The following is a 12,904-nucleotide window of genomic DNA, read 5'->3' as shown; positions in this document are numbered from 1 at the left end:
GACCGGGTTTGATTCCTGGCTTGGGTCACTGTCTGCACAGAGTCTGCACGTTCTTCCCTGTATCTGCGTGGGTTTCCTCCGGGTGCTCCAGTTTCCTCCCACAGTCTGAAAGGCCATACTAAATTCTCCCTCTGTGTAGCAGAACAGACATTGGAATGTGGCAACTAGAGAATTTTCACATTAACTTCATTATAGTGTTAATGTAAGCCTAGTTGTGACACAAATAAATAAATTTTAACTTTAAAACTTTAAAAAGACTTAAACTACTGCAAAAAACATTGCAAACGCTCAACCCGCTTAGTGCCAGCTTAGCTATCTGCCTGAGAAACACTGAATCAATGCAGACAAGAAATTAATGCTAAACCTCTTAGTCTGAATGGCCTCGTGCTCCACAAACAACATATTTGAACTTATGGGCAAGTGAAGAGCAGGAAGAAAAGGATCCTGAGAAACCTGAAGGACTTGAATATTCACAAAATAGCAGGTAGAACTGATCAAGAATGCTTCAGAACGTTTGGGGGAAATCACTGACCTGACCTTCATGTTGGAACTCTTCCACTACAAGGGTAGTGCTTGAAAATGGAGGGAAGAAAGCTGACATATCTCTTCAAAGAAAAAGGCAAAAGTAAGACATTTATCATGGAATCATCATGGCACAGAAGGAGACCATTCAGCCCGTTGCACCCATGTGAGTCACGAGGGACCAATCCAGTCTACCCCATTCCCTGCTCTATTCCCATAATCCCGCAAGTTTATTTCTCTCAAGTGCCCGTCCCATTCCCTTTTGAAATTATCAATCGTCACCACTTCAATCATCCTAGTGCATTAAATGTTCCAGGTCATTACCGTTTATTACGTATTCTTCCTCGAGTCCACATTCAAAACCTTACATCACTCCCTCCATTTGTGAGTGAAGATGATGTTGGGCATCTAAAATATTGGCCCTTGGTAAGATGCTCATTCAGAGACTTGGTGTAGACTCAATAGGCTGAATGACGGTGCCCTGCACTGTAGTGATTGCATGGATCGAGAATCGGAGCGCATAGATTTCAGGTCGTTTTACCAGAAGAAGCGATTGGGTGAGTTGTTAGAATTTGGACTGCCCTGCCTGAGAGTGTGCTGAAGGCAAACTCAATCAGGACTGTGGAAAGGAAGTGCATGTGGAACCAGGCAAAAAGGGGGTGGCACTCTGAATTGTTCTTTCAGAGAACCAGCACAGACATAACCGTCCTGTGATTCTGTACATTTTGCAGTGGTGTATTTGCTGTACATATACTTCCTGATACACAGTTTATCATTCCACATCCTAACTGCATACTCCACCTTGACTCACCGTCTATGTGCAATGCAATACAAACCAGATTCTAACTGTGTGACGTGGATGATTTATACCCAGACATGATTATATTTCAGGCCGTATATTTAATACTGTAACTGTGTTTATCCAGGCTGGCAAGGTCTCTGAAGGAGAAGGAAAGAAGAAATTCTTCACCCCGGAGATTAACGCCATCCTGCTGGAGTAAGTATTCTGCTTTCTTCAGATTTCTGAAAACAAGGATAAAGACTTCTGCTTATGCAGTTTTCTAAGAAAAGTGGATAGAATTTTGGAGTGTAATTCCCAAAGCAGTGGGTAGATTCGAGGCAAATTCCCACATGGTAGCACAGTGGTTAGCACTGCTGCTTCACATCATCAGGGACCTGGGCTCGATTCCCAGCTTGGATGACTGTCTGTGGAGTTTGCATGTTCTCCCTGTGTCTGCGTGGGTTTTCTCCGGGTGTTCTGGTTCCCTCCCACATTCTGAAAGACATGCTGGTTAGGTGCTTTGACCCAAATGGGTGCCCGATTATGGCAACAAGGGGAATTTCACAGTAACTTCATTGCATTGTTAATGCAAACCTTACTTGTGACTAATAAATAAACTTTATGATAAAAAGAGAATCAGGCATGATCTGATTGAATGGCAGAACAGGCTCGGGGTGTGGGGGGTGTTGGCGTTGATGAAAGTATAACAGATAATGGACGAAACTGAGAATGAAGACAAGACTGTTCATTTACTGAATGATGACTTCGTGCATCCTGTGGCAAATCTAGTGCATGTGATCTAACACGTGTGTCAGCACTGGCATCGTGAGTCAAGGCTTCAGGATGTCAAGTTTTAGTTTTGGAAGGAAAGAGCAAACAGTGGTGGCAGGAGTTTATATGCCGGCTTTGTCGTTCTTGTTGCTAATAGTCGCGTCTGCGTATCCATCTGTCTCTCTCTGCAGCATTGAACTACAGGTACAGGAGTTGAATGTGACACTGCGTTCAGGAGTATATGGTTTCCTGGCCTCCTTCTTGCCCTGCAGCAAGGACACACTAATGAAACGCCTGAAGAAGCTGCACCTCAATGAGCAGGTAAAAAGAACTGGAGAGCTAGTGTGCAGAATTTGTGTTCTCACTTTCCAAACTCTCTGACCCAGAGATAAATGGGACAAGAATAACATGTCAGTCCGACAGGCCAGCAGGTTCCAGCTTTTGATTTCCAGTCTTGCAGAGGTGATGAGCAACGATAGGGGCATTTTAATTGGCCTCGGGTGGGTCAAGGAAGTGGATTCCAAACTTACAGGCTCTGACCGCTCCCTTTTCTCATTCCAAGTGTGGTGTTAGCGAGCAGCATAGTATTAACTGTCCTGAGCTGGTCTGTATCCCAGGAATATCCCATGAACTACAAGAGGAGGCTGTAGAGCCTAAATGCCAGGGAACTTTCTCAGGGAGATAAAAAAGAGCCATTTCCACCTCCCACTGTACACTAGAGGAGGGAGTGGACAGCTAAGTATAGCTGTGATTTATGTCTTGTTGCAAGGAGTGACCAGCTTTCTGTCGTCTTGTGACAACTGAGCTGAGTATTGAGCCCTGTGGATCTCACACAAGCTGTGGTGATAAATTGAATGCCACTGCTCAGTTCACCAAAGTTTGATCAAATGTTGACAAAGTAAAAGTCCTGCCTCTTCCATCTTTTCCTTAACATTGTTTGTGGGTCTAATGTAAAGTTCTTTTTTCAGTGAGGGAGCTGTAGTGAGCACATCCCTTTCCAGATCATTAGATCTGTGAAATTCAAACACAGGAACCAAGCAGAGGAAGAGATGTTTCACTGAGGTGTGAAAGGCTGTTTAGTTAGAGCCCCCAATCCCCATGTTGGCCGTCATTTAGACTTGGCAGCTTTATCTACAAAATGTTAAAATGTACTTCCCAGCTGAAAAACCTTACTGTCTCTCAATGTCATTGTGGTGTTATCTTTATAAATTCCCATGTCTGCGTCTATTGTGGAATTTTTCTGTGTAAACCTGTCACGTTGTAATTGCATCTGCCCCCTGTGAGACCAAAAGTTTGCATTCCTCCATTCCTTGGGCTATGCTGGAGAGAAAGTCCGCTTTGTGAATTGCCATAAGTTGAGCTCTTTAATTGTAACTAAAATGAGAGTACTCTCAAGTGTAAAGTGTATGATTTTAAAATGGGGGTGGATTATGTCTGCTCACCCTGGTCCACTTATTATCCATCTCTCAATCTTGCTAAATCTGACAACTACATATAATTTTTATGTACAACACCAGAAGGAGATAGACTCCTATGCAGATTAAAACTTCTAACTCCATGGCACAGTGCATAGCACTCTTTCTTCTGAGTCAGTTGGCTGTGAATTCAAACCCCACACCCGAGACTTGAGCACATAATCGACACTGACACTGCAGTGCAATATTTGCTGCACTGTCAGAGATGTTGTGTTTAAAATAAACAATTCAATCAAGGCCTCATCTGTCTCAGGTAACATGAAAGAACCCATGATACTATTCAAAAGAGCACTTGGTTCTCTTGGCCACTTTTAATTCTGCAGCTGACATCGCCAAATCAATGATTATTGCTTTGCTGTTTGTGGGAACTTGCTGTGCACAAATTGACTGCTGCTCTTCGTATATTGCAACAGTAAATGCTACTCTTCAAAATGACTTTATTGGCTCTGAAGCGCTTTGAGACATCCTGAAGTTCTGAAAGTTGCGATAGAAATGTGAGTTACTTTCTTTTCTCAATGGCTGTGTTGCCTTCCCAGGACGAGCGGTTACGGGATCCGACACAGAAGCTGAAGGAAGCAGTGGCAAATGTGATGCCGGCTCAGCTGATAAAATACCAGGAGGAACTGCAAGCACATACACAGGCCCGGTTTGCCAAGTATGTGCACTCCTCAGCCCTCTTTTCCAATTGTTTTCTTCCAAGTGCTCTCCCAGACACAAGTGCTGGACCAGAAAAGTCATAATGAATTGTATAATCTGTAATAGGTTGGTAGGATTCATTGGTTTATCCTGAGGTTTTTTTTTCTTACACCTCTGAGATCTTTATTCTAAAATTTAGCTTAGCAGCCTGGAGCTCTGGTGCTCTTGTTAAACAGTTAAAGCAGAAGTTCAGACCAGTGGTTCTTTTTGTGGCTGCCCTGCAAGAGGAGACAAATGTTTCTCCACGAGGAAAATTGTAAAGTGAATCATTCTGGGCTCAGTCCTACACCCTTTCAAACAGGCTGTGCTGGAACCATCAGGAGAAAGCCACATTTAGTTAGCATTGAGTCAGCAAGATCAATTTGGTCTAACAACAACTTTAATTTATATAACACCTATACTATAATAAAGCATCTAAAATCATTGCAAGGTAACATTTATCAGGCAAGATTTGATTTATTATTGTCATATATATTGGGATACAGTGAAAAGTAATTGTTTCTTGCGTGCTCTGCAGTCGACGCATATCGTTCATAAAGAAGGAAAGAAGAGAGTGCAGAATATAGTGTTATGGTCATTGCTAGGATGTAGAAAAAGATCAACTTGACACAAGGTAGGTCCATTCAAAACCTGATGGCAGCAGGGGAGAAGCTGTTCTTGAGTCAGTTGGTACATGATCTCAGACTTTTGTATCTTTTCCCGATGAAAGAAGGTGTAAGAGTCTATGTCCGTGGTGCATGGGGTCCTTAATTATGCTGGCTGCTCTTCTGAGACAGCAGGAAGTATAGGCAGAGTCAATGGATGGGAGGCTGGTTTCTAGATTTGACCCGAATCACATGAGGTACTGGGACAAGTGACCAGATCTTAGCCCTCATGTTTAAAATCTAAGTAGCACAAGCCACAACAGCCATTGGTGGTTGATAACTATCAGGGCTGCAGTAGAGCACAGAATTGGAGGAGCTCCAAAGTTACAGGTCTGGAGGCGAAAACCAAGATGGTCACTTGGTATTTGATGGTTCTGACGAAGAGTCATCCAGACTCAACGTTGGCTCTATTCTCTCTGTATAGATGCTGTCAGACCTGCTGAGATTTTCCAGCCTTTTCTGTTTTTGTTTCAGATTCCAGTATCTGCAATATTTTGCTATCAATTTGGTTTTTGAGCATTGCAGAAAAATAGAGACATACCATCAAAGATTTTCATCTTGTACTCATCAGGACAAATTCGCAAGGATACCAAATCTCAAAAGGAACAACAGTTTATACCACATGAGAAAAGGGGTGCTGATTGGTTGACAAGGGGAATCTGATTGGTCGAGGTTTGAGATGGAGAATGCGCAGATGAGAAGAGTGAGGGTGTACAGAGATTTGAAAACCAGGCTAAAACTACTGAAACATTACCAGACTTAGGGGTCCAATGTAAATCAGCATGCATAGGGTGATGGGTGATCAGGATTTACTGAGAGTGAGACTTCAGGCAGCAGGATTTTGGATGAGTTCTTTTACAGAGGGTGATAGATCAGAGGTTGGCCAGCAGAGCATTAGAATAGTGAAGTCTGGAGATGACAAAGATGTGACTGACAGTTTCAGCTGCAGGTGAGGCTGAGGGAGGCAATGTTGCAGAAATAGAAATATGCATCATTGGTGATTTCTCAGCAGATCTTAGCTGGAGGAGTAGATGAAGTATTGTCACAGACCTGAATAACCATGAATGCAGGATGAAGGGAACCGCCTCCCCACCAACCACTTCAAGGGCTTATGCCATTTCCAAAATGCTGGAGAGGATGTGACTTCTTGTGGATGAGTCCAGAATGAGGGCGCACTGTTTTAAAATCAGGAGTCATCCTAATAGGATAGAAATAAAGAGAATTTTCTGTGAGATTTTGGAATTTGCTGCCTCATAAGACAATGGAAGCGAGGCCATTGAATATTTTTTAAGGCAGAGGTGTACATTGTTGTTGTTAGACAAGGGAATCGAAGGTTAGTAGGGTAGATGAGGACAAACACAAACAAATCAGCATGATCTTGTCATAGAATCCAAACAGTACAGATGGAGGCCATTGCCCTATCAAATCTGCACTGTCTTCAACAGAACATCTTACCCAAGCCCTATCCCTATAACCCCATGTATTTACCCCACTAATTTACACATCTTGGGACACTTGAGGGGCAATTTAGATGGCCAATCCACCTAACCTACACTTCTTTGGTCTGTGGGGGGAAACTGGAACATACAGAGGAAACCCATGCAGATATGGGCAGAATGTGCAAACTCCACATAGATGGTCACTTAAGGCCAGAATTGAACCTGGGTCCCTGTCGCTGTGAAGCAGCTGTGATAACCAATGAGCCACCTGCCACCCATAAAAATTATCAGCACCCCAGATGGGACTTGAACACACAATCCCTGGCTTTGAAGGCCAGTGCCTTATCCATTGGGCCACTGGGGTTGCACGAATAGCAGAGCAGTCTGAAGGGGCCGAATGGCCTGACTGTTCCAATTCCATATGAAATAGACATGAAGTGGGGAAAGGAATGGGAAGTGGTGAACAAATTGCAGCCACACACAGGCTGACAAGTTGTGGCATCAAACTGTCCTTCATGTGAACTAAATGCAATCACTGGGGACAGAGACTTGATTTCACCTTGGGAATGAGTGTCAATCAGTGCCATATACACTGGGAGGTTCACACAGCCCCAGGACCAAGGATGTTACTCAATTCTGAAAGCAGTTGTATTATACAAGTGTTGAAACCAAACTGAGCAAATAGATAGCAGCGTCAAATTGTACTGCATTTCCTGGTGGAGAGCTCGATGTCATGTATACAGTGGTGATTTTTTTTATCAGTGATAATTGCAATCCCTTTCTGTTGTTTAATCACGTAGCATCAGGTGTAGCCACTCAGTATCAAATCACTTTGCTACCTGTGCTCCATATCCCTTGATATCCTGACACGACAAACATCTATCCCCAGTCTTGAAAGCTCCAATTGACACACCAGTATCAGCCAACCTTTCTGAGGAAGAGGGAGTTCCATCTTTCTATTCCCCTTTGTGTACGAAAGTGTTTCGGTATTTCACTCCTGAACAGCAACGATTTAATTTTAAGGCTGTTCACGCTTGATCTGGATTCCTCCACCCGTGGAAACAGTTTCACTGTATCGACCCAATCAAATCCTTTTAACATTTCAAACATCAGGTCATTACTCAATCTTCTCGAAAGAGAATACAAACCAGTTTTATTCATTGTTTCACTTCAAGGACCGTATATTACATCACCCCACAATCTTTTTAAACTGGGGTACAAGTCAAGTTTATGCACCCTTTGAGCTCCAGGTACCTGCACCTACTTAAGAGGTGAAATTGCACTGTATTTTCTCTGAGGCTGATATCGTTTCCCTGCAGTTTAGTGTCCAGAACTGAATACAGATCTCCAGTTGGGGTCTTTGCCAGCAACCTCCTCCCCATTGTATTCCAGCCCGTTGAGATAAAGGCCACCATTCCAATAGTCTTGGTTACATGTTTGTACCTGTGCAGTAACTTTTAGTAATTTGTGTATCTGAACCCTTAAATCCCTTATCTCCGGGTCTGTTGCAGGGTGTTGGTGTGTGCCCATTAAAGGGTATTAGTTTGTGTTGATTTATTGGAGTGGGGGCATGGATTCTCGCTGCACTATTTAATTTTCATTTGATTGCATTGCAACATGCCAGACATACACTGACTGCACAAGCTCAGTGCACTCCTGCCCTCCTCCCTGTCAGAGCCATTGGTCGCAGTCAGTGTCTGTACCTGGGGATGTTTCAGAGCACGGGCAGCAACAGCAGCAGCCTCTAGAACTAAGGGAGAAGGAAGGTTGGCGAGGTGTGGGCGGGAGCGGAGGGCAAATGCCGGTTTCCAGAGCACACTCTTTCATACTGGGTGTCTTTTCAGAATGGCGTCCGAAGAGGAACGAGACAAAAATGGCTCTGAAGAGGAAGATGACGATAAGCCAGGACGAAGAGTCATGGGACCACGGAAGAAGTTTCTTTGGAATGATTATGTCAGGTAGGAATTTTACAAGCTGAGGACATCCCTCCAGAGCGTATTTTTGTTTTGGTTTGTTTTTTCCTCTGTACCTTTTGTCCTTCCTGAACCTGCCACTCTTTGAGATTTCTAAATAAAATGGTTTCGTATGTCTTAATTCTGTCTCTTCTCTATTTTGCTTTGCCTTCTCTCATTTTAAGTTTTGTCAGCTTGACTCAGTTGGCAACAATCTGTGCACTGAGAAGGTCCTGGGCTCAAACTTTGTAACTTGAACGCACAAGATGGGCAGTGTTGAGGTAATGCTACATTGGTAGAAGTAGTCTTTCATGAGTGAAGTTAAAGGGCGGCATAGTGGTTAGCACTGCTGCTTCTCAGCGCCAGGGACCTGGGTTCAATTCCAGCCTCAGGTCACTGTCTGTGTGGAATTTGTACTATCTCCCCATGTCTGCATTGGTTTCCTCTGGGTGCTGCAACTTCTTCCCAAATTCACAAAAATATGTGGGTTAGGTGGATTGGATATGCAAATTTCCCCTTAGTGTCAGTGGGATTAGCAGGGTAAATACCTGGGGTTACAGGGGTAGAGGCTGGGTGGGATTGTTATCAGAATAAGCTCAATGGGCCGAATGACCACCTGCACTGTATGGATTCTATGATTCTTAAACCAAGGCCGCATTTGCCGGGATATATACAACCCCATTCCACCATTTGAAGAAGGAGCACTCTGTGTCATGCCCAATATTTATTTTTAAAACAGCATGACCTGATGAATTGGCCATTTATTCATTTACAGTTTTGGAATATTGCTCTTCGCATGACCGCAGTAACTTTATCATTGGCTGTAAAACACCTTGGGTTGTCCTCAGGTCCTAAGAATGTAGGAAATAGGAACAGTCAGGGCCAATCATCCTTTTTTAGTGTGCTCTGTCATTCAATACATTCATGCCTGATCTCCTACCTCAACTCTCCCAAATTCCTTCATTCCCCTGTACTCAAAAATCTATTGATCTCTACCATGAATATACTCATTGACTGAGCATCCATAACTGTCTGAATAGAGAATTCCAAAAGATTCACAGTTCTTTGAGTGCAGAAATCTTTCCTCATCTCGGTCCTATATAGCTCGGCCTTTATTCAAGGCCTGTGACCATGTGTTCTTCATTTCTAGCCTGGGGAAATATTTTCCCTGTAACTACCAGATCAAGGCAGATAAGTCCCTGTCTCTGATGGCTTGCATCCTAAGGTACTGAAAGACGTAGCTCCGGAGACAGTGGATGCATTGGTTATACTTTTCCAAAAATCCTTCGATGCTGGAGAAGGATTGGAAAACTGCCAATGTGACGCCCCTTTTTCAAAAAGGGAGGGATGCATAAAGTGGATTCCTAGCCTTTGGCCAGCTCTGGTTACCACTGTATTTGGTTAGTCCAGTTCTGTTTCTGGTCAATGTAACCTCCAGAATGCTGATAGTAGGGGATTCAGTGATGGTAATGCCATTACCTGTCAAGGGGATTAGGGGGATAGGCAGGATGGATGTGGATAAGATGTTTCCCCTGGTTGGTGAGTCCGGATCTAGGGACACAATTTCAAAATGAAGGGGAAGCTACTTTGGACAGAATTGAGGAGAAATATTTTGACTCAGAGTGGTGAATTTTTGGAATTGTCTATCCCAGAGGTTTATGGAGCCTCAGCCGTAGAGTATGTTTAAGGTATAAACTGACATATTTCTGAATACCAGTGATGTAAAGAGATTGGCGAAAAAACATTGAAACGGATGATCCACCATGTTATTAAATGGCAGAGCAGGCATGATGAGCTAAATGGCACATTCCTACGTTTCTAATTTATTCAACCTCCTTATAGTAATAAGGGGCATTCCCTTGTTTTATTTCTATTTCTCCCTTTCTATTATCTATTTCCATAGAATCCTCCAGTGTAGAAGGAGGCCATTTGGCCCATTAAGTCTATACCAACCACAATTCCACCCAGGCCCTATCCCCATAACCTCATGCATTTACTCTAGCTATTCCCCCAACGCTAAGGGGCAATTTAGCATGACCAATCCACCTAACCTGCAAACCTTTAGACTGTGGGAGGAAACCGGAGCACCCGGAGGAAACCCACACAGATACACGGAGAATGTGCAAACTCCACACAGACAATGGCCCAAGCCGGGAATTGAACCCGGGTCCCTGGCACTGAGGCAGCAGCATTAAGCACTGTGTCAGCATGCCACCCAAAAGTTCAGGCAGCTTGATCGGTTGTTCCTGTGCTGTAATTTTCTTTGTTCTTTGACGTACAAGTGTTCCTGCTCCTTTATACCTTTCTTCGCATCATCCTCCATTTCTAGTTTTATTTCTAATTTCCTTCTTAGTTAATGACTAACTCCGCTAGCTGGTGCTATATTCTGCGCCTGCGTTTTGTTAAATTCACTTCCCGATTGAGAACCAGCTGCCCGTGGAAAAGTTGCTGTGATGAGAGTTTGACCCTGTCACAGCGCTGAAGTCAGCCACTGACTTCTCTTTCCCCAGATTGCCTGTTTGACAGAAATATTGAGCTTGGGTTATGATACTACCTACAGCTTATTGGTACTCACTGCGCAAGCTCGCACATGACTAACAGTTATTTGGACCCCATGACCAACGTCATTGAAGAGTAGACAAGAAAAAAGACAATCTGGCTGTTTGTGATGTTTTGCAAGCTGCTTATCCAGATTTTCTAAGATGCTGTGTGCCCCTCTGATATTATATGCTAAATATGAAACATGTGGCATCTCATTGACACAGATATGATGGGCTGAGTAGTTGCCTTCTGTGCTATGAGTTGTTACTATATTCTCATTTTTTCCCTTTGTCGACTTTCATTTTATCTCTGCTCTCATTTTTGCTGGCAAAATATGATCCACCATGTTATTAAATGGCAGAGCAGGCATGATGAGCTGAGTGTCTGAGCCCTTCATGTCCTGATTTACAGCTGACTGGTTAAAAACTATTGTTGCTAGCCAGTTTTGTATATTTGGTACAAATTTAAGAGTTTTCACAAATATCATCAAATTCTTTTTAAGGTTCTTGTAGTTGCGCGGTGGCACAATGGTTAGCACCACTGCCTCACAGAGCCAGGGACCCAGCTTGGTTCACTGTCTGTGCAGATTCTGCACGTTCTCGCCAGTTCTGCATGGTGCTCCAATTTCCTGTCTGAAAGATGTGCTGGTTAGGTGCAATGACCATGCTAAATTCTACTTCAGTGTGCCCGAAATGTCGCCAGATTGTGGCAACTCGGGGATTTTCGCAGTAACTTAATTGCAGTGTTAATGTAGCATTATGTCAATAAATAAACTTGAACTTAAACACTCACCACCACCTGTGAAGTAACATGTAGCTGCACTATTTTCATGATCTTGTGCACATTTCCTTCCTGTTTGTGACATGTGCCTACTGTCATTTCATCCATCCACCAGTGGACACAGTGTAATGACCCAGCTGCATGTTTCCCAACTTTGCCTGCACCGTGGCTAAGTTCTACTTCAACCAATTCTGTTTTCCAAATTGTTCTAAGGTTTATTATTCTTACAAAAAAAAGTCAAAAATCAAATTATTATTAGAAATGGGCTGAATATATGGCTTTAAGATGGACTTGAGTCGCACTGGTGTGAGCAGCCTCTTGAGTCAGATGTGGAAAAATACAGCACAGAAGGAAGGCATTCAGCCCATCGTGGCAGTTCCGGCTCTTTCTAGTTAGTCCCACTCCCACTGTTCTCTCCCTGTGGCTCCACTACAGTGACCGACTGACTGACAGTGTGTTTTCATCAATTTCTGCTTTTGTTGCAACTGACAAAGTGTTTAATTCAAGGATGAGTGACGAAATGGCAGGTTGCATAACCCGGTTGCGAAAGTGACTCTTGGGCGGTTTCCTTGTTTAGTAAGATGCAGATACAGCCGTCAGAGAAAAGTATCTAAAGTTTTAAAGTTTAGTAATGTCATGAGTAGGCTTACATTCACACTGCAATGAAGTTATTGTGAAAATCCCCTAGCCACCACACTCCGGCGCCTGTTCGGATACACAGAGAATTTAGCACGGCCGATCCACCCTAACCAGCATGTCTTTCAGACTGAGGGGGGAAACCGGAGCACCCGGAGGAAATCCATGCAAACATGGGGAGGACATGCAGACTCTGCACAGACAGTGACCCAAGCCAGGAATCGAATCCGGGTCCTTGGCACTGTGAGGTGGCAGTGCTAACCTCTGTGCCACCGTGGAGCGACAAAGTGCTTCTTGAGGTTTCTTCTGTTGCTTCTCTTCTGGCTTTGATTAGCAGCCTAGACACCTTCCAAGAGAGGTGGAAATACTGCTGCAAGAATAGGTCCAGTGAGGCAGCAAGAGATATTTTCAAACCATCAGTTCATGCTCATGACAATTGTGTGATCTTCATCCACAGAACTTGGTGGTTGGAAATGTAGATTATCGTAGTGTGCTGAGACGTAGATTTATAGCTTTAACACGAGTTCAATTCCAGTTCATGCTGATGTGATGCAAATTTCTCCCTGAATGGAGTTCAGCCTGCCTAGCATCCACCCAGCTTCTAATGGGCATTGGGCCTCCAAAACCCTACACTTTGGCACAGATCTGTCATCATGAGTAATAAGTG

General features: G+C 43.6%; 1 protein-coding gene across 1 annotated transcript in view; it reads left to right on the top strand.

Annotated features, from left to right (window-relative positions):
* Positions 1-12,904, top strand: part of LOC145361608 (ubinuclein-2-like) — an 80,948-nt gene that overhangs the window by 30,804 nt on the left and 37,240 nt on the right. The window contains exons 7-10 of the mRNA XM_080217464.1: positions 1,449-1,519; positions 2,266-2,395; positions 4,086-4,204; positions 8,173-8,286. Coding sequence (XP_080073590.1) covers positions 1,449-1,519; positions 2,266-2,395; positions 4,086-4,204; positions 8,173-8,286 — 434 coding nt within the window. The remainder of the gene's footprint in view (positions 1-1,448; positions 1,520-2,265; positions 2,396-4,085; positions 4,205-8,172; positions 8,287-12,904) is intronic.

The sequence above is a fragment of the Carcharhinus amblyrhynchos genome, chromosome 35, assembly GCF_965287045.1.
Source record: "Carcharhinus amblyrhynchos chromosome 35, sCarAmb.v2.hapA, whole genome shotgun sequence".
Taxonomy (NCBI): Eukaryota; Metazoa; Chordata; class Chondrichthyes; order Carcharhiniformes; family Carcharhinidae; genus Carcharhinus; species Carcharhinus amblyrhynchos.
The sequence above is the reverse complement of the archived record's forward strand: the minus strand, read 5'-3'. Positions and strand labels throughout refer to the sequence as shown.